Raw genomic sequence first — 22,309 nt, forward strand, 5'->3', positions numbered from 1 at the left:
TGTAAAAGCAGAAAAGTTAATTTTGTAAAAATTTGTACAAATGAAAATGAAAATGTGTAAGCAAAAATGTTAAAGTTTATATAACCGGAATGTGATTTTATTTTGTCATAATAATCGTACTAAAGAAACTCGTTAAAATGTGGGAACGTTAAGAAAGCGTTTAAGAAGAAAATTAAGATTTTAAAATTAAAAACTAACATAAAACAACAACAAAATTAAATTGTTACCAGTGAAACCAATTATACCACGATAGCAAGTGACTGTAAAAAAAGAAGAAGATGAATTAGTTTTAACGTAAGTCGAAAATTTTTTTTCTTGTTAAATTTTGTTACGAAAAGAATGTCTTAAATCTTAAACTAAGAAAAATCATATTGAGTTACCAAATAAAATAATGCACGAAATTCTGTACATTAATTCTGCTGCCATTTCTTTCAGGTTTGCTGGACTTTTGTCTTGGCACTGTCGCGATAAACCTCTTACACTATTTTCCTTTTTCCATTAATTTTCTTCTTTTCTTCATTTCTAATCGACTGTCTTCATTGTAATTGTAATTTGGTGCGTAAACATAGCCCTCGCTGGATCGGACGCGATATTCCATTTAATCAACGGAATTTTTGTAGATTTCTGAAACTTATAATCGCTTCGTATTTTGAAGAAAATTTCTATGAATGGCTTAGGAGCACTTCCCAATGCATAAGTTTAAAATTGAGTTATCAATTGGAAAGTTGTAAGAGCATTCGGAATTTTCACAGAACGTTTTTAGTTTACGAGCCGTAATATCTTGCCAAAATGAGTATTATTCCGGCGGGGGAATAAAACGCTGAACAATTGATTCGATATGGAACATCCTTCGAGTAGGCTAGATTGCCTGAAACTACACGAACCTGACATAATTTGATTTTTGGTTCAGGTTCAGGTCGAGCTGGTAATTCGCTCCGAAAATTTCGAGTTGACCGACCTGAAGTTGCCAGAGCTGAAATAAAAATTTAAGGTTTGGGTTCAGGTCAAACTTGACTTGTTCCGAGCATTAGACGTTAATGACTGAATTGGACAAGCAACGGCATATAAATTTGAGACTTTCATTGGAGCTCGAAAACTACTCACTTATGATTGCAAATTGGTTGCAAAGTATGCCTTTGAGTCTGCGCTGCGTCAACTAGAAGATTTTCTAAACTGTTCAAGTTGTTACGGTCAAAGAAGAAAGTAGAAAATTCATTCTATTGAAGCATGAAACTTTCAATAAATTTCTTGGACGAACTGTTCATTGCTGACGTTACGATTCACTAGACTTTCTGCTGCTGTCCGCTTTGATCCATCGTATCATTTTCACGTATTATACGTTCAGTCCAATCGCATCCAAAAGCTATCGGCATGAAAATTGATAGTTTTGTCACAATAATATCTCAACACATTTACAATACATCGTTCACACACTCACGTATAGACTCCCACATAAATTTTAAATTTAAGATAAAAAAATTTGTAAAAATAAAGAAAAATGGTGCTCTTAGTATTAAAATGAAAAGAAAAATGAAAATAAGTTTCTCTTACATCTAAATGTTAAATCAGAACTGGAAAATTATTCTTTTCATCTAGAAAAGAAGGAATACGACGACCAAGTTGTACCGTTACCACTATACCTTTAACATAGTTTACAGAAAACCAACCAAACAAAATTTACTGATCTCAATCACAAACATACTAACACGTCTAGTTCTTAAATGTATGACAAACACACTTCTCCTCATTTTCACATTCTTCAATCATCAGCCATCACCAGTAAATAAAGTACACACGTCCGGAACATTTCAAATCTTTCATCAATTCTATCTTATCATTTTCTTAGTGTGAACGCACTAGTGCCATTTTATAACATTTACAACGCTCCTCTGATGGAAACCGGTGTTACAATTTCTTTTACTCTTTCCAATTTCATTACTTATAATTTCCATCACAATCCTATCTGCATTTTTATACCTAAAACAACCTCTGGCTGTAGTACTATGATCTCCATTAACATTACTTTTTGGATACGGTTTATGCAACCGTGGTCGTTGCAAATGTTGAACTACTTTCAATCGACGAACGCTCGAAAGAATAAAATAAAATTTGTTGTAAATTTCTAAAGAAAAAAAAATCTTCTTGATAATGTCGTTTCAGCATAAAAAAGATTTTACGCCAAGACAATGTACAGTTAATCTAATCATTTGATCCATCCATGATAACCATATTGACCCCCATTAAATTCAACTGAGGTTAAAGTCTTATTCTCGAAAAGGGACATTATCCTGGAAAATACTAGAAAATCTAAATTGGATGGAACAAAAATAAGCTTAGATCTCCTGTTTATTGGGTCTTAGCATGATGAATGTATGTCAAAAGTAATGATGAAGTAATAGATTTCGGACGAATCCCTTACCCAGATCGAGATTAATAGTCCCTGGTGTGTGAAGTCCAACTGACGCTTAGGTGCTGGGTTCGTCCCTTCAACCTATTCTATATCTAAACAGATCCAGATATGCGACAGACTTATGGTCATATTCTTGCTTATTGTCTGCGATAGGTTAAACATCCCCCTAGTCAAATTCTAATGTTAAATCGTACGATATATATCTCGACTCAAACTTTATTTACTAAACACACTCTCATTTCATCTGGCAACTTTCAGTTCAGCAGTTTTCATTGAATATTTTTCGTTTCGAAAAAGGAGATAAATTCAATTTAAATTTCTTTTTTAGCATTTACGAGATAAAAGAAACTTTTAAACCTTGTACAGTGTGGTAAGGATGAAGCGAAGGTAGAGAATAAATTTTAGATTTTAACAGAAAATGAATGAAAACTAATTTTTTTATGAAAGAAAAATTCTCTAAATAAAAATGAAAATAAGTAAATAATGAAAAAAAAGTTTAATCAGTAAGTTTCGACTGCGTATCATATAAATAAATTATATTTGTTTAACAAGAGAAAAGAAGGAGAGTGTTAAGATAAATTAAATTAAATTAAATTAAAATTGAATTTTAAGATAATTTTTATTGATCTTTTCTTAAAATAATTAATTTCCTCTTTGTTATTTTACCTATAATTATATTAAATTAAAAATAAAATTAATTAATTTTTTTTGTAAATTTAGACGAGCTTTGCAACCAAAAATTTTTGTTTGTTGTTTTTATTTTCTGTAATTTTTTTACTTTGTTCATAATTTTGTGTACTTTTCGTTGTAAATCGTGTAATAAAATTACTAATATTTTGTATTTTTGTCATCAGAAACCAGGCTATGAATTAATTATTTTTAATATTTTTTTCTGTGTTATTTGTAAAAACGTGTAAATAGAAAAGCAAAAGTTTTTTTTTACTTTAATGTAAAATTTTTATATTTAACTTTTCATTTAAAAATTTCTTTTTCCTTTTAAAATAGTAAAAATTCCTAAATTAACGATACAACAACAACAAAACCAAGAGACTTTGAATTTAACAATTTTTTAAATTTATTATTTTACCGAAAAATGACTGGCAATGTTATCGTATCAAAGTATAATACATCACCCATGTCAAACATACGGGTATGATGACTAAAGTATATATGTCCATTGGACATTGTCCAATCAGATGTTTTTGATTCGTCGGATTCGGTAAAACTTACTTTCTTTAAAAAAAAAATTAAATAATCTTTACGTCTACTTTGTGTCGTAATCTACTAATTCTTTTTTTAAATTTTTCTTTTAACTAATTTTACTTATAATTTTTAACTGTTTCGATTGTAAAATGTACATTAAACGAAAACACATATAAGACTAGCTACATATACTGCCTGCATACGAAATAAAGAAAATGATGTAGAGTAAACGAAGAAGTGGACTAACCATGGACGTCATAATTATAAAATTAAAATTATGATGAATGTGTGTGTGTCCGATTAATTTAATTTAAACAAAAAAAAAAAATTAATTATATGAATAAAATAAATTAAATTACTTGAATGTAAGAGTATTGTGTATTATTTAACAAAGAAATATAAAAATTTAAACAAAAAATTTAAAAACCAAAACCAAACAAAATTTAAAAATAAAATATTTTTTTATTCAAACAATTAAATACAGAAATTGTATAAAAACAAAATGCAAATAGTTCATGAACACACAGACACAGCCCAGAAAACCATTTATTTAAAATTACAACGTACTATTCAAACACACATCTAATCACTGAACGATTTTAAAAGAGAAAAAAAAATATTTAACGGGATAATAAAATGAAAATAAGATAAAACCAAGTTAAAGGCATTATAACAAAGGAAAACTGATTAATCACCCGCTCCTTCCCCCGACATTGAAATACAGACAAATACACCACACATCGCATTTTTATCTCCTTTGTTTATTTGAATTGCATAAAAAATCAGTTCCAAATTTTTGAAATAAATGGGATGGTAGGGGGAATATTGTAGTCAAAACTGTCTTCTTTTTGTTTCCTTCTAATTTTTAACTCTTCTTTTGTATTCATATTTACAACAACAAAATTATTAAAATTAAATTTCTTTTTTATTTTAAGTATTTTTAGCTTTTTCTATATTGTGTAGAGTTTACATATAGAAAAAGTAAAACGGAAAAATGTTACCTAGTTTTTACATTAATTAAAGAAAACAAATTGATGAAGAAAATTGATTTAAAAAAAATACAACAAATTTAAAGTAAAATTAATTAATTATATATATTCGATATTGTATATGTTAATTACGAATGAAAATATAAAGTAAATAAATAAATAAATAAAATTATTATTAAAATAAAAAATGAAAAGGAAAAATGATTAAAAAAAACAATGAAACAACAAAAATAATTATATATAAAAAAAACCACAACTGAAACAACTGAAAAAAATATGTTGAGAAAAACAACCCAACTGATAAAAAATAAAAAATGCTAAAATATATAGAATTTATATATTGTCGTCAAAATAATACAAAATCAAGATTTTTCTTTACGTTCCGGTCGACAAAACGTACACATCTCTTATGCCGATAATAGTGGTTGATTTTCAGTCATTTTATTTATTAGAGAAACAAATACCATCCGAATATAGGTTTGTTCCATCGTATGGTAAAAACGATTTTCGACGAGTCGAAAACGAACTAGAGCATCCACAGAGCCATAGACCTCAACACTTTCGCGAATTTTTCGTAAACACTAATTTTTTGGTTATATCTCTATGTATGACGCTTTGACCAATGACATAATAGTGGGATAGACAGGAATTACGTAGACGAAATTTACACATTCACTTTCACTTATACATTCCACTTAATTTTGACAAGTTGGTAAAACTGTTGCAGACTTTTCGAAATTAACTTGAACCACTTTAAACAAAAATTCTTTTATTAGCTGCTTCTATCAATTACGCTGAAACTGATCACTACCTCATTACACAATTTTCCAACACATTTTTTAATTTTTAAAAAGAAATGTCCCGAAATTTTAATACTGACGATGCTGACACTTTTATTATGCGTGACTACTGAACGTGAAATAAATTCAGTCAACTGATTGAATTCTCCGATTTTCAAGAATAAAAATTATTCGATCGAAAAGGAAAAAATCACAAAATTAGTTCAATTTTGGGGACAGTGAGAGATTCTTTACATGAAATATAAATTTCAGTTCGATAAATATTTAATTTTAGAAGAAAAAAATGCTTTAAACCAATTTCGAAAAAAGAGTGTAAATACAAATTTCCTTCGCGCCTACATTTCAAAATAACGTAAGTACCATAAATTTATGGTAGTCACACACACTACTGAAAATTTCGTATTTGCTTTTGCTTCAGCGCTTGAACAAAATATTTACATAGAAGGCCTGTCTATCCCTGTAAATACTTCGACACTACAGATCGTTCTTACTTTTCCTATAATACACATCACTTAGCCCAGTTTGTATAACATACACATTTCGCACAATTTTACGTAGGGCAACAACTTACACTATCAAATGTTACGTATTTCATGTCGGGACCAATTCTGTTCGTAATTTCCTGACTAGATATGATTAGTCGAAGTTAAACTTGCGTAATGAGCCGGGAAACCAATGCTACTTTTTAGCCCCGTACGAAGTACTGGGGGCTTATAAGATTAATATGCCGTTTGTAACACGTCGAATTGGAAGCAGACAGTAAGGGCAAAGCTTTTGGTTATGTTCATAGATGACGAATCCGCAATAAAAAAAATGTCCGTCCGTCCGTCCGTCCGTCCGTCCGTGACCCCTCTAGCTTGAGCAAATCACAACATTTTTTCAAAATTCTTTTTTTCCCCGATTGGTATCGACAAAAGTAAGGTCAAGTTCGAAAATGGGCATGGTAGGGTCGGCCCTTCCAGAGCTAGGGCCCTATAGGTGTTTTTCAGTCTTTCGACGATATCTACCGAAATACGCACGTAATAGCTGCTTGTGATATATCAAATGAAAGGTATTGACGAGTAGAACAAAGTTGCTGAACATTGTTTTTGTGTAGGATGCAACGCGAGCTTGTTGGGAGGGCTCAAAGGTCGTTACTCGGCCCTAAGTGTTTTTTCCACATAAATCGAGTAAATCTCATCCGATTTTGCCAGATTTAGTTTTTTATGGAAGGTAATTGAATACCGAAAAGAACGTGGCGAAAAAAGTTTCAAATTTGGGCCCTTGGACTAAGGCCGCTACTCGGCCCTAAGTGTTTTTTGCACATAAATCGAGTAAATCTCATCCGATTTTGCTAGATTTTGTTTTATTTGAGAGATAATTGAATACCGAATAGAATGATGGCAAAAAATGTTTCAAATTTGGGCCCTTGGACTAAGGCCGCTACTCGGCCCTAAGTGTTTTTTGAGCATAAATCGAGTAAATCTCATCCGATTTTGCTAGATTTTGTTTCATTTGAGAGATAGTTGAATTCGAATAGAATGATGGCAAAAAAAGTTTCAAATTTGGGCCCTTGGACTAAGGCCGCTACTCGGCCCTAAGTGTTTTTTGCACATAAATCGAGTAAATCTCATCCGATTTTGCTAGATTTAGTTTTTTATGGAAGGTAATTGAATACCGAAAAGAACGTGGCGAAAAAAGTTTAAAATTTGGGCCCTTGGACTAAGGCCGCTACTCGGCCCTAAGTGTTTTTTGCACATAAATCGAGTAAATCTCATCCGATTTTGCTAGATTTAGTTTTTTATGGAAGGTAATTGAATACCGAAAAGAACGTGGCGAAAAAAGTTTAAAATTTGGGCCCTTGGACTAAGGCCGCTACTCGGCCCTAAGTGTTTTTTGCACATAAATCGAGTAAATCTCATCCGATTTTGCTAGATTTAGTTTTTTATGGAAGGTAATTGAATACCGAAAAGAACGTGGCGAAAAATTTTTCAAATTTGGGCCCTTGGACTAAGGCCGCTACTCGGCCCTAAGTGTTTTTTGCACATAAATCGAGTAAATCTCATCCGATTTTGCTAGTTTTTGTTTCATTTGAGAGATAATTGAATGCCGAATAGAATGATGGCAAAAAAAGTTTCAAATTTGCGCCCTTGGACTAAGGCCGCTACTCGGCCCTAAGTGCTTTTTGCCATAAATCGAGTAAATCTCAACCGATTTTGCTAGTTTTTGTTTTATTTGAGAGGTAATTGAATACCCAATGGAAAGTTGGCAAAAAAATTTGGGTTTATAAAATAATGTCGTAAATTGTTGGTTTTATTTGAGAGGTACTTCGTACGGGCTTTCGTAATTGCGCTATGCGCAATTTTAAAAATGAACACTTTCAGTAAATTTGACCATGCCCAACTTGACTTGCATTTTGGTAACAGACGCATTAGAGGGTTGTAGACGTATTAGGGTTCCGGGCGTATTACGGCTACGGACGTATTATGGTTACGGACGAAATAGGATTACGGATCGTACGGGGCTAAGTCGCAGCAAACGCTCCGACTGTTCTGATGCCTTGTTTTAAATATTTTTATTCAACGTGATTCTGAACCAAAACTTTCTTCTTCGATATGCCTCGAAAATGAATGGTTGTTTTATATAGAGAATTGACCCTTCTACAGCTGCCTTTTTGTCAGATTTCAATTTTATATCGATAAAAATTGTTGAAAATTTTAAGATTTTTGTTTTGAAGGAATAGAACGACGATTTGATCGTTTAAAAATAGACAAACACAAAAGAGAAATTTCGGTCGTTCCAACCTTTGCCTTCGGCTCGGATTGAAACTTTCACACTTGGCAAAATAAAAAGTTCCAGACGCAATCTAGTATTACTCACTGCATCCCCGAGAAAACGACTCATTACCACTCAACAAATCCAAAAAATAAAATTTCTCAGAAAAAGTGTTACATCCATATAGACGCAAGAAGAGTAAATGCGTCGTTCAGAAGAGAGTCAGCCACACAAACACTATGTAGTCGTAATTGACTGGAAACTATTACTAATGATGTTCGCGAAGGCCAAACAACAAACTGATCCACAGACACAATTAAGTTCATTAAGATTTTTCTTTGCTCTACATTGTTAACCATGAAAAGTTGTGGAACAAAAATTGTTTCGGGAAAACGGAAAATGGTTTTTCTAGCCGGAAAACCCATTTATATGAAAGCCTCGAATAACTCCTAAATTGCAATATCTTTTTGAAAAATTTATTTGGTTCTAAAAAAGTATGACTCAATACCGATATTTCATGGAATCCTTTTTGTTGTGGAGTCGTAGTGGAATCGTTAATGGTTCCTCCAAAAAATTCATCAACAATGCAAAATCAAGCAATTTTCCTGGTCATTTCAGGAGCCTGAGATATGACCAGCGAAACTCATATAGTTAATAATACGGATTCTGTAACTTTTTCCTTCAAATTATTTATTACATTCATTTCAATGGTGGGGATTGATATTTTGCTTCATATTAATAGAGTGTTCTATATCAACTTCCTCTCTTTTTAGCGTGTTGCCGGCCTTCCATGTGAAGAGTAGTAGATTACCCATACTCTTACTGAACGATTTCATTGTTTAATATTTTTCAAAATGTTAAAGAAGCTGTAGGCCGAATTCAAAATCTGCAAGACGAATACTACGGTGAAAAATTGTACTAGACCAATTGACCAATTGGATTACCCGATTAAATGTTTGCAAAGTTAACGGATACAGTTTGAAGACAATTAGCTCATGAGGTTGCCTTAAGTATTCACCAAAAATGATGACGATCCTCTTGGTAGATTGAGGCTGATCGACCCAGTTCGATTCAAACAATTTGTAGGATAGACTGTCGCTTGACAGCAAAATCTCGTTCCCGAAATACGTAATCATTAATAGCTCGGAAATGTGGAAAAACAGAGAGTAAAGATGAATTATGCGCTCCAGTAGGTTCTCGCCGATATCCTAAAAATGATTTTAGAATAGTTTAAGTGTCATAAAAATTGAATTGATGTTTACGAAAGCAAGACAATAAACGGATCCGCAGATGCATGTGGCGCTGGTGGCAAATTGAAGTACAAATAATTTTGAAGCAAATGATATCAGTTCGTCGATTAACCTTCAAGAGAACAATCACCTTGTTAAATCAACGAAAAATCGCACACTAAATAGACGAGCTACCCTCTTAAGTGATAGTGAGCAACAATCGATGACTCCAAGTGCTTACGAAATATTTTATGCCTTTCCTTCTCGGACAGTTTTCCTCTATTTCGTTCGTCACTACGTCCTGCATTTTCGATCTCTCTTCCTATAACTTTATATCTTAAGGAACAAAGAAACATCGAGTACCACAGTACGATCGTGAAAAGTACCGCCGAAAACGTAAAGACGATCTCGGTGGCCATAAACGTAAATGCCATCCAGTAGGCGGTTCCACCCTTTCTCCAATCCAATGGAAATGCAAAATCAACAATCATTTTTCTCTCACTACTGAAAAGGGGAATTGCAATCGCAAAAGCAAACGCAAAAAGGCTGATCCACAGAAATGTGACGATAAATTTCATGAATTGTCCCAATTTGTCGTGGAAAAAGTGACGTCGTCGGCCTTTCGAATCGAAAAAACACCGATACGGTGTAGCAGTTCCGAAATCTGCTTATGCTTCCATATCAAAATGCAAAATTTCACGTCCAAAACCAAAATCACCAAAGTCGCTTCATATAGGAATATCGACTCGTCGCTCAATTCAGCTGTTATTCCTCCGAACCCTAACGAAGTGAATAGAAGTGAATAGTTCAAGCAATACAAGGTCTTAGCTCGAAGTTCACTAGTTGTTGGTTGATCTCCTTTGTACCAATAGCCAACGCGATAGAACACGGAAAGCAATTGACTTATTACTCTATGAATTTGAATTGAGTGCATCCTGAATTGATTTCCGCATGGGTTGTCGTTTACTAAACGTTTGTCAAATTACTGCTATATGTTCATAAGTGGATTGACAGGGTTCTCAGGATTATTCATGAGTAAAAAATGTGATTCGTATTTGGGGCTGCAACAAATTATTTATTGATGGAGTGAAATGTAATAAATTACATAGAACATACATTACATAAACACTGGAAAAAAAGTCTTATTTCATTGATTCTTTGATTGATTTCTTTCTTTTTTTTTCATATATACTTGCCGACGACGTAGTTCTTCAATCTTTTTTCTTTTAATTCAAAAAACCCATGTTCGATTTAGAGCGGGAACTTAAGAGTGAAATCGCGAGTTCTTCTCGCTAGCCATCCCATCCGGATTTGTGAAGATTATAACCGATGGAATCCTTGCTTTATTACGAGTTCAACGAGGTATATCTCACCTCTCTCGGAATTGTGTCTTTCAGACTGACAAAACAAAAATTGTTTTGGGAATAGCTCCCAGATTTGGTTGATATTGCCCAAATAACACAAATAACTATTATTGGCTGGATCGTAGAACGAAAATGCTACCGAAATCTAACGAGTTATAAAACTGCTTTACCACCGTTATTATTGATCGTATGACAAAAAACGTACATTTTCTTAACAAAATTCTTTCGAAAGCTATCAAAATTCACTCGTCTGGCTAAAAAACCATAAACACATTTCAAAACGAAAATTTACAGAAAGTACTTTCACATTCAAATGTCAATGTCCAAATCATAAATCCAATCTATCGATTCGTTTGTGGCTTTATTGAGAGTATGCAGATCACCGTTGAATTTTCGAAGTGGACAATCCTGCAAGATATGCTGCATCGATTGAATGACGTCTTTTCTACAATAACAGTACGGAAAATCTTTGAATTTCCATCTGTACATTTGATCGCCTGCACATCCGTGTCCTGAAAGGAAGCGATTCAAAATTTTCCATTTTCTCCGTTCAAGATTGAAACCTTCCAGTTTTTCGTACAGGTTCTCGATTAGAAACTTGTTTGTGAACATCGGACTATCGTTCCAGAATTTTTTCCATTGTTCATGTACATTGTATTCCGCTGATCGAATTTCAATGTCGCTCCAAATCAGTGATCGTGATATAAGGCGTGGTAGAGGAGGGTGTTCAAGCATCGTAATACCACCGTAATATTTAGGCATTAAATTACGCCTGTGTAACCGACAATGCAACAGTGGATTAGTGTTGTATAGTCACCATTGAACCAATTGAGGTTAGAGAATTTACTTTGACGGTAAAACGCGTTTAACAGACTATAGACTCGCAGAGGTTTATTTGCATGCCAGGGTTACACATTATTTGCACAAGCGGAAAGATGTTGACAAATCTTGATATATCTAACGTTTTTGACAGTAAACATATGGACAAACATTTTCGAGTGATTTTTGAGTGACTTTCCGTAAAGGAAATACGTGTAGGCGACTCATTGTTTATAATTTTTCAAAACGTTGAAAAAGCTGTAGGCCGACTTTAATATCTGTAACAGGAATACTGCTGTGAAAAACCGTACAAGACCAGTCAATTAGGGAACGCCAGATTTTCTGAACAGAAAATCCAAACGAAAACACAAACAGAAAGGACAAGTTTGACAGATTCACTGAAAAATAATTAAATTCCGACTGCAAGTGCAAAGGATTTTAATTAAACAAAATGAGGGATTTTTTTGAAAAATGACCTATGGAAATCGAACGCATAATCTGAGAAAGACAAATTCTTGCTCCTAGATAGATATTAGTCGCTAGAAGCCTAAACCACTTTCAAAAAAATTCTTCGAAGCTTATGTGACTGATGGGAGATGATCGAAAACCAAAAACATGCCCTTTTCTTATGGAAATTTTTCCGGCTACACGAAACGTACAAGGTCGTGTGCGGTATCATTAGAAAGGTAATTGCATGTACTTTCGGCGCAAATAGCATTTCTCAATCAATAGCTTCCTAAATCAGGCCAATATTTTCCGAGCGATAAGACTTTGATATCATCAATCAAACATCACATTTTCAAATGCTTATCGCTCGGAATATATTGGTTCGATTGACAGAATATACTCCAGAGTCAGTTAACTATTTTTCAGTGAATCTGTCAAACTTGCCCTTTCCCTTTGCGTTTGTGTTTTCGTTTGGATTTTCTGTTCAGAAAATCTGACGTTCCCTAATGTTAAACTTACCCGCACAAATGTTTCTAAAGTTAACGGAAACAGTTTACCGATAAACACTTCATGCGGTCGCTTTAAATATTGTCCAAAAGTGATGATAACCTTCTTGGTGGATTCAGGTTGGTCAACCCAATTCGATTCAAATAATTTATATGAGAGACGGCTACTTGACAGCATAATTTCGTTCCCGAAGTGCGTAATCATGAATAGTTCGGAAATGTGGTAAAATAAAGCGTAGAGATGAATCATTCGTTCCAAAGAATTGTCACCGATGTCCTGAAAATAATCCTGCTCGTAATTGACTACAAAATCGGAAAAACTGAATTTATATGTACAAAAGCTAGACAATAAACGGATAAGCAGATGCATGTGGCACCGGTACCAAATTGTAGTAAAAATAATTTTGACACAAATGATACCAGCTCGTCGATGAACCTTCAAGGTAAAATCAAATTGTTTAACCGATTAGTCGTATTTAACACTTTTGACGATTATACCCCCTTAAGCGTCGGTGAGCAATGATCGATGACTCTACGTCCTTGCGAAATAAGTTATGCCTTTCCTTCACGGACAAGGTTTCTCCTTTCTGTCCGCTCCCTGCTTTGACGATCTCCCTTCCAATAACTTCATATCTTAAGGAACAAAGAAGCATCAAGTACCAAACCACGACCGTGAACAGTACCGCCGAAAATGTAAGAACAATTTCAGTGGTGATGAAAGTATATGAGATCCAAAATGCGGTTCCACCATTTCTCCAATCCAATGGAAATGCAAAATCGACAATCATTTTCCTTTCACTACTGAAAAATGGTACAGCATTTGCGAAAGTAATAGCACAAACGGTGACACATAGAAATGTGACCACAAACTTCATAAATCGGCCCAACCTAAAATTGCAATACGTAACGTCTTCAGCGTCTCGAATCGAAAAGACACCGATCAGATTTAGCGATCGGACAATTCGCTTTTGTTTTTGAATCAAAACCAAAATTTTAGCGGTCGAAATGAGAATTACTAAACACGATTCCCATAAGAATATCGACTCGTCGCTGGTTTGGCTTGTAAGTCCTGCAATCGTCAATGAAATTCCAAAAAGTGAATAATATAGGCAATAGATGACCTTCATCCCGAGTTCTTTAGCTGTAGGATGGTCTCTACGATGCCAATAACCAACCCAGTAAAATATTGAAATCACTTTTCCTATAACTCTATGAGATTGAACAGAATGCATAATGGAACCTCCACGACTGTTGCATGTGTTCTATGCTACAAGTTTGAAAAGATACTAACGATAGCTTGACATAAAAGGATCTTATTAGTCTGTTGTAGGTAGTCGTTTGGTGGTGGTGCAACAACAGTAAGGCAAAAAAGTGATAGCATTATTATTACGGCATAAGTTTTATATTTTCAAAACTCTTCTCTTTTTCTAGAGGTATGTTCCAACGTCGTTGAAAGTGTCAATCGTCATCCACAGAGAAGCCAACACAACCTCACTTTCAAGTTTTACCAAAAGAATTTATTTAAGATGCTGTCATGTTTGCTTCTATGGATGTCGGGGTGGTTGTTTTCGGCAAGGTACGTATATAGGGGAAGATAATGACCTATCGAATCATATGTGCTGTGGCACGAAAATTTGTTACAAACACCATCTCGCTATTTCATGAACATAAGGCTTGATTTCCAGTTACAAGAACAACCATTCCGTTTTGTAACTGCTGTTTTGTAACTGGAAATCAAAACTAAGAAATATTCGCTTATGCAATATAAATACACCCGATGAACTTAGCCTAGAATTTTGTTTTCAACCAAGGCTGTATACTTTGGGGAGGTCACGCAGACCGCCATTTTATTAGATACGCGGGAACACACCACTTCTGATGATTTTACATGTAAAAAATTTCACCACATCATCAAGACGACGAGAATCATCAGAGTAGGTGAATTTTTGTATGAAATCGGCCATTTTATCATCAACTGTGGTGTGTAACCCGCGTATCTGTATCTGCGTGACCTCCCCAAAGTATACAGCCTTGGTTTTCAACGTTAGTCAATCCACAAATACAACCCAATACATATGAAATCACATTGAAACATAGCTCGATTACACATATACACTTTATGCGCGCGAGACAACAGTATGAATGTGCGTAACATGAACGAAATACATGCATGGTATGTTGGTATGTACGAAGTTTTTTATGTGGATTGAGAAACTGTGGTATGTAAGGAAAGGGAATAAAAGTCTCTAAGCAAAAATTGACTACTGTAGGCTTTGCAATTATTTGTTAAAGTCAGGTTAGCAGTTATGGTGCACGCATTTACATGTATGAAGATTTAGATGATTTTTGATTTGGGAAAAATGAGTGTTAGTGCTAGAAGCAGTGCCATGACGGCCATTTGTTTCCAACCAGAAGTTAAACACTTTAAAGCGTAGCTGCAAGTCTGATTTCCCCAGCAGGACTTATGAATATTTTATTAAAACAAATATCGGGTTTTTCAATTTACGTATTTCAAATAACATGTACTTATATGGGCACATCCCGAGCGAAAAAATTTGAAGAATCACAGTCTTTTCAGTATGAATCAGGTTTCTTCGGAAAACGTATCCCCCTATCGAACTCGGTGAAGTATTTAGGTCTGCCACTGGACTCTAAGTTAACTTTCTCCCTATTTCTGGACACTGCCATCAAAAAGGCAGTGGGAACGATTTGGCACTGTAATAGAGTCTTTGGGCTATCTCACGGCCTTACTCCGAAAATCAGACTTTGGATCTACACTGCAATCGTTAGGCCTAGGCTTTGCTACGCTGTCATAGTCTGGTGGCAGCGCTGTAAACTTATCACTGTTCAAAATCAGTTGAGCAAACTACAGCGTTTGGCTTTGGTTGGAGTCACCGGGGCAATGCGGTCAACCCCCACGGCAGCTCTAGAAGCGCTTCTTAACATTCCTCCCCTGCACATTCATATAGAATCCGTCGCCAGGTCTACTGCGCTCAGGTTTAATATGTCTAATTCCTTATTGAAGTCAGATTTCGGTCACGCAAGGATCTGGAAAATCATGCTAGAAGAATCACCTGGACTAGAAATGCCTTGTGACCTAATCCCTCCTGCGTTCAGATTCGAAAAATCTTACAAGATTAATTTTCCAGCTAGAAGTGACTGGACCCCAGGTACTGTTAACTCATTGGGTTCAGTAATTGAATAGTATACAGATGGTTCGCGTAAAGGTGACGGATCAGGATCTAGTTATTGTTGTCCCCAATTTGATTGGGTGAAATCGGTACCATTAGGTCGCTGGATTACAGTTTTCCAAACTGAACTAACGGGCATTTTGAGTTGCTGCACAGAGATATTAGATAAAAATATTCGTGGAAGCACCATTCTGATCTGTACTGACAGTCAATTGGCTCTTAAAGCTCTTGATAGCTATAAGTCCCTTCAGTGCAGGGACGTCTTAGAATTATTAGCTAGACAATGTCAAGTCATACTTACTTGGATACCGGGCCACAGCGGGCATCCCGGAAATGAACTGGCAGATCAACTGGCCAGGGAAGCTTCTGATACGCCTCTATCCGGTCCTGAACCGGCTATTGGAGTGTCTCCTTCCGTGTTACAAAGCGTTGTTAAGTGCTGGAAAGCCAGCACTTTTTCAAAGCATTGGAAAAGCATTAACTTTGCAGGAACTTTGCAGGTGCAGGAAATTTTGGGTCTCCCATTATCTCCACCCACTTAATCTAATCTAATATCTAATCAGAGCAGCATGGGTGAGTATAAAATTGTGTGCATCACAGGATTGAAACCACTCAACCACCCATACGTATGCAAAAATTATTCTCGGGATATACGAATTCACACATATTCTGTGATTGAGTGGTTTCAATTATGTGATGCACATAATTTTACACTCGTCACACCATGAAATACACAAACAAAAAAACCAAATATAATACACACCGTTCAAGGTTGAACTTGAATGTATAGAAGAAGAATGAGAATAAAAACGAAACCGAAAATACGCGATGTAAAGCCGAACGAGTTGATCGTTCGATGTGCATCACACTACTCGTTGATACGGAGAGTAAGCTCCGCCTTCGTATCAAATTTCTCTATTTGACGAATAACATAAACAAGCTCCACCATTAAGGAAAATATCGCCTGGATCCCTAGACCTGTTTGCCAAGGCTGTATACTTTGGGGAGGTCACGCAGATACAGATACGCGGGTTACACACCACAGTTGATGATAAAATGGCCGATTTCATACAAAAATTCACCTACTCTGATGATTCTCGTCGTCTTGATGATGTGGTGAAATTTTTTACATGTAAAATCATCAGAAGTGGTGTGTTCCCGCGTATCTAATAAAATGGCGGTCTGCGTGACCTCCCCAAAGTATACAGCCTTGCTGTTTGCAAGGTCTGCTGAGAGAGAACTAAAAGTGTGGTTTCCGATAAATTTTGACGCATGAAATTCAGTGTTTTCATGGTTTGGCGAGTGTAAAAGTATTTGTAAGTAGCTATGTTTGCGTTTCAGTGTGCATTGATCTCTCACTGAGGCAACATCGCTGCTTTTGAAGTCTGATGAAAATCTGTTTGAAAGTTAGTAAAACGATTTTTGATTTTTCAATTTTACATTTATTGTTCGTGTGGAAAATTCAGGCTGTTAGGTTTCTGTTGTTGGGATCTCGTAGGTAAATTTTGGTTGGTCATAGTAGGGATGAATTTTCCCACAACAAAAACATAAAATTGGATAATCAAAAATGGTCAAACATAATGTTAATTACGTTGATTACGTTGATCCAATTTGATCGATTCTCGTCAAATATCAGTACTTTCTTTCAGCACTCACCTGACACTCAGCAGCATAAAATAGCGTACTACTATACCCTGCAATTCCGTACAGAGACTCAGTATGAAACAGTATTCTGTCTTCTGCCATACCGTTCCGCAGTTTCGTGTACAGGAGGATACTGAAAATAGGTGTATTTATACACTGCACATTTTCACGTATTTGTTCTTGTACTTTTTTGTACTTTTTCGTCGATTTTTTTTCGCTCGGGATGTACAACGCCATCGCGGTTAGTTTCACCAGCGCCTAAAAATAGACATCGAGCAGGTACAAAATGTCGATTCGAATAAATTTCGTAGTATATGCATAGACACATTGATCCAATTGCGATGAGAGAATTTACTTTGACGCTGAAACGTTTTAAATAATTGAATAAGCACTTTACTCTAATGATGTGTTAACAACACATGCAGAAAGAAGAGTCGACAAATTGAATTCGACTTGTGGGTAAAAATTATATTTATCTGCTTAGAACGGTAATCTCTATGTTATCCCTCTAGGGCAAATTTGTTTGTCTAGATAGACTGGCTTTCAGCAGATAAAATAGCGTATGCACCTCTGTCCTAAATGTTTTTTTTTATGAACATGACCAAAATTTATTATTTAACAGTATCCTAAATGTTTATTTTGACGAGTTGGATTATGTACCACGCCTTCGGAACATAACTTCCAAATCGTCAAAATAAACATTTTAGACAGAGGTGCATAATCTACTATTACTCCAGCTATTCTTTCTGCGTGAATTTTGTAGTTATCATAAAAAATTGGGACCATCGTATAATAGTATGTTATGTTACAAGTATTGTAATGTTGATTTTTTCAGCACTAGACCCAAGTTTTCCTTACGAGCGGAGCGAGTAATGAAAATTGGGTCATGTGCTGAAAAAATCTGATTACAATACGTGTAACACATTATGCTTTGTGCCAACCGAGAATTGAAATAGACAAGAGCACAAAAAATTATAATTTTCATTGTAAACAATCACTCTTCAAATTTGATCGATCACATTGCTTTGCATTTTCTCAAACGAAAGCTGTAACAACTCATACAAATTCCATATCAACACTGCTTTAAGTGTTGTAACATCAAACGGGTGCTGAAATAAGTCACTTTACAACACTAAAATGAGTGTTGAAAAGAGTCGTATTTCAATTCTCGGTGGCACAAACTAATATTAAATGTTTGTGGTGGTGTAACCTACTACGAGAAAATTCAATAGTTCACTAAAATTGGCACAAATTGTGAGTTTTCTCATAATAGGTTACATTACCACAAACATCATTGCCACTACTCAAAGCCGACACTTCTTAACACAAAACAATGGCCCCACTTTTACCAGAAAGGACGCGGATACGAAGATGACATCGAAAATATTTTTTTTTCTCACAAACTTAGGCTACAATTTAGCGTTGTGTCGATTCGTCTTTAAGCGTTTGTAAAATGTGAATATCCAGATATTCTAATCGACATTTTGGATCTGCTTGATGCAGCTCTAGACCAAAATAATTCTGGACAAAATCATCCGAAAGTAGGGTTTGGAAGATTTAAAACCAGGCCAAACCACGTTGCCAGTGGATACCTTTTTGAGCTTAATTTCCTTCTTTGTATAAGACTGTTTTTTACCTATGAGGATGAAATGTATAGACAGATAAGGGGTCTTGGAATGGGAAATTCGCTGTCCCATATACTGGCAGAAAAACGACCAACTATAACATCAAGAGAGCAACTTCAAATATTCCGCACGGAAAATTAACCTTTCTTCTTAAAAACGTATACTGTTTTCGTTTATTTCGATTTATAATGGCATTATGATCATGCGTCGAGACCATAGCGAGTATAGCGAAAAGAAAGGTACAGGGTTTTCAGTTCGGTATATGGACGAATGTTATTCCAACATATCTCGTACCGAGCGAAATCCATGCAGCGAGACCGTAGCGACTATAGTGGAAAGAAGGGTATATGAATATTCGCTGAATACGTACGAGGAGTGTTGTTAGTTTAAGGAGGCCATACCGGACATATTATAAAGAAACGTTCGACTGTTGTTCTTACTAAATTGCCGTACGTATACGTCGTACGTGATTCGAGATTTCATCCCTCTAGTCCAACGAATACCGCGGAACATACAAGTCCTACATTTCAAAAGAAATATTTCCTAACATTTTCAATCACAAAGTTAATTAAGGTTATTAATCTCCAGGCAAATAATAAGACCTCAGAAAACCACTCTATCAAAGCGTAATCGTGTTCATTTATCAAGAAATAATCCAAACGAAACGTAAAAATGGCCAGTGTAAAATCAGGTATGTACAGTGTGCGGCTTAGAAATTAAAAGGGTCTAGGTCACAGGCTCAGCGTTTAGTTGATTGATCCAATATTGTCTATTTCAATTTCCATTTCGGGCTTTCGCCAAATAGAATCCTAAATAGAAGAAAAACTGAATGAGGAAAAATTGGTTGAAAATCCACGCAACTACGCATATGCCGCATATGTGACGACTGCATAACGAAATTGTGTACTTTGTTGTCATCTACGCACTCTGGTTATTGTGGTAGAGATTGCGATTTTCACTTATTTATTATAGGTTGACGTTAAACTTGGAAATTTTTAGTAACTTCTCCAGACAAAATGTATATGGCGAGTGAACTTATAGGTTTCACGTAAACTTATAAGTTGAAATCGCCATCTCCCTATCACGGCCGATGTATAGCTGTTCGTTCAGCAGGTATACACCTGATATATACATCGTGACGCAGTCCTTTTATTATCGATACGCAATTCAATTCTAATGACAAATTAGAATCGTTTCATTTCATTTATTTCTATTAAAAATTACTTAAACTCTCGGATAAACTAAATTAATTGCGTAGCTCCAGTTTGTGTTACATTTTAAGGAGCAACAAACAAAAGATTCAAATTTAGTTTTATTTAGAAATTGGTGTGAATAACGTCTCACTAATGTTTTCTTACCTTTTCTTTCGATAATTAAAAATCAGATTCCAAAAATGCAGAATGGGCGAAACATAGAGACTCAGCCCATGTAAATTCATGTGAAACCGCTGACTCCAAGTCGGAAGATGATGAGAAGGAAGTAAAAGTAACTGGCATTGAAGGGGAGGACATCGTTGGCGTCGAAGCCGCAACTGCCGCCGATGTTCAAAAGTCAACTAAAGATACAGTATGGGATCAAACGAGAGATATGGCCGAAAATATAGCTGGAATGGCCGGAAATGTATCACATACGGTCTACAACAAGGGAAGCGAAATTTGCGGTGCTATGAAGCATGGTGCTGAAGCCGGTTGGAACAAAACAGCCGACTAATAAATATCGCATCAACTTAGATGGCCGAAAACTGAATGCTTAAGGTCTCAATGAGTGGAACACGTATCAGTATTCCGTCAGTTTGCTTTTAATATCTTTTATCACTTCTTTCAAAGCAGCATCAGTAAACTCAACCTTACAAATGCTTTATAGAAATTACAAAATAAATTACAAATTGTGAGCTAAGAAGAAGTGTGAAATCTTTGATTGGAATCTGGGATTGTCGATTTTTGTTTGAACTGATATGGCGTTGTCGATAATTGATAAATGTCAAACCTGATGTCACCATTTAAACGCCTCAGAGGGTAAGTATTTTTCTCACCATTGTGGAAAACGAAAAACCTTTAACTTGTTAAGAAATTATAATGTCTCGTTCTCTAAAAACAATGTATTGCCCATACAATTGAACGAATTTTCACTGACATTCCGGAGCTGCTAGGAATTTGCGTCGGACGTTGTTGTTGGTATAAGGCATTTCAAAAGCCGTTTGTCGTCTTGAACCAAATCAGATTCCGAATCGCCAAGAGTTTGCACTCTAGCATCAAGTGGGACCATAGAAAAATCCTGGGCAGTAGGGACCGACTGCATCATAGTAGGATTTGTGTTTCTTCCGTGGAGACAGCAACTATTTGTTGTGTATGTGAGCGAAAATGTACAATGCATAAAACTTCGCCGATGAATCTTTGGGTCCCTGTACAAAAGACAAAAGAGTCGGTTAACTTGCTGAACAAAATTGGCTCCGACCTGATCCGTATTTCTGGTGAACCAAAATCCAGCGAATCAACGAATCTCACTAGCCATTCAACAGGGCAATGCAATGTGTATTCTCTACAGCATCCCGAAGGTTCACCAATGGATGAGGTTTACATGGTTTACATCAAGGTTTACATGAGATTTACACGGCCATGAATGTATTGCTTCCAATTTTCGGATTATTTCCAAATTTTCTTACTCTGTGATGGTCGTAACGACTCCTCAGGTAACTCTTCGAACTTCTGACACCACTGTTCTTCAGCCTCAACTTGTACCAAATCGTTTTGTCGGTAAGTTTCGTGTAACAATTGGTTTAGTAAAGTAGAGACATTTTACATCGATGAAAGAAAACTAGGAAGACCTATATGAACGCCGTTCATATGTGATGCATGTCATAGTCCGCTACCACATTTTTCAATGGGTAAAGAAGATTCGATCCAGGCCTTTTCTGTAAGATGTAAATTGAAAAGTGATTCTAATGAATTTTTAAGCACCTCGTAATGTTGTAATCCTGAACAAATTTTGCCACATAGGGATCCACTTTTTATACATGACACGCATTCATTGAATCGTGTAACAGGCAAGACCGAGGGGGAAACCACTCGGGTAATTGATACGATACACACACACCCTGCTCAGAATTGCCGTAGAATCCGGTAATTAAACGGAATTGACAGGAATTAATGGGAATTGAAAGGAATTGAAAGAAATTGACAGGAATTGAAATGAAGTGAAAGGAACTAGAGCGAATCCGGCAATTATACGAGTTGCTCCGGTAATTGAGGTAATTAAACGGAATTGAAAGGAATTAGAAACTGATTTGCCACCCGTTTGGCCAGTGGTTTCCCATTCGGGCAAGACGTAA

The 22,309-nt window shown here is 35.5% G+C and overlaps 2 protein-coding genes across 2 annotated transcripts; one reads left to right on the top strand and one right to left on the bottom strand.

Annotated features, from left to right (window-relative positions):
- Positions 1-11,769: 11,769 nt before the first annotated feature.
- LOC119074889 (odorant receptor 94a-like) lies at positions 11,770-13,827 on the bottom strand. Its single transcript, XM_037181231.1, has 4 exons — positions 13,020-13,827; positions 12,858-12,957; positions 12,535-12,798; positions 11,770-11,846 (listed from the first exon to the last, which is right to left on the bottom strand). The coding sequence occupies exons 1-4, from the start codon at positions 13,751-13,753 to the stop codon at positions 11,793-11,795; spliced, it is 1,152 nt and encodes a 383-aa protein (XP_037037126.1). The 5' UTR covers positions 13,754-13,827; the 3' UTR covers positions 11,770-11,792.
- Positions 13,828-19,489: 5,662 nt separating this feature from the next.
- On the top strand, positions 19,490-20,870 carry LOC119074903. Its single transcript, XM_037181250.1, has 2 exons — positions 19,490-19,672; positions 20,366-20,870. The coding sequence occupies exons 1-2, from the start codon at positions 19,654-19,656 to the stop codon at positions 20,689-20,691; spliced, it is 345 nt and encodes a 114-aa protein (XP_037037145.1). The 5' UTR covers positions 19,490-19,653; the 3' UTR covers positions 20,692-20,870.
- Positions 20,871-22,309: the final 1,439 nt, after the last annotated feature.

This window comes from Bradysia coprophila, unplaced genomic scaffold (genome assembly GCF_014529535.1).
Source record: "Bradysia coprophila strain Holo2 unplaced genomic scaffold, BU_Bcop_v1 contig_151, whole genome shotgun sequence".
Taxonomy (NCBI): domain Eukaryota; kingdom Metazoa; phylum Arthropoda; class Insecta; order Diptera; family Sciaridae; genus Bradysia; species Bradysia coprophila.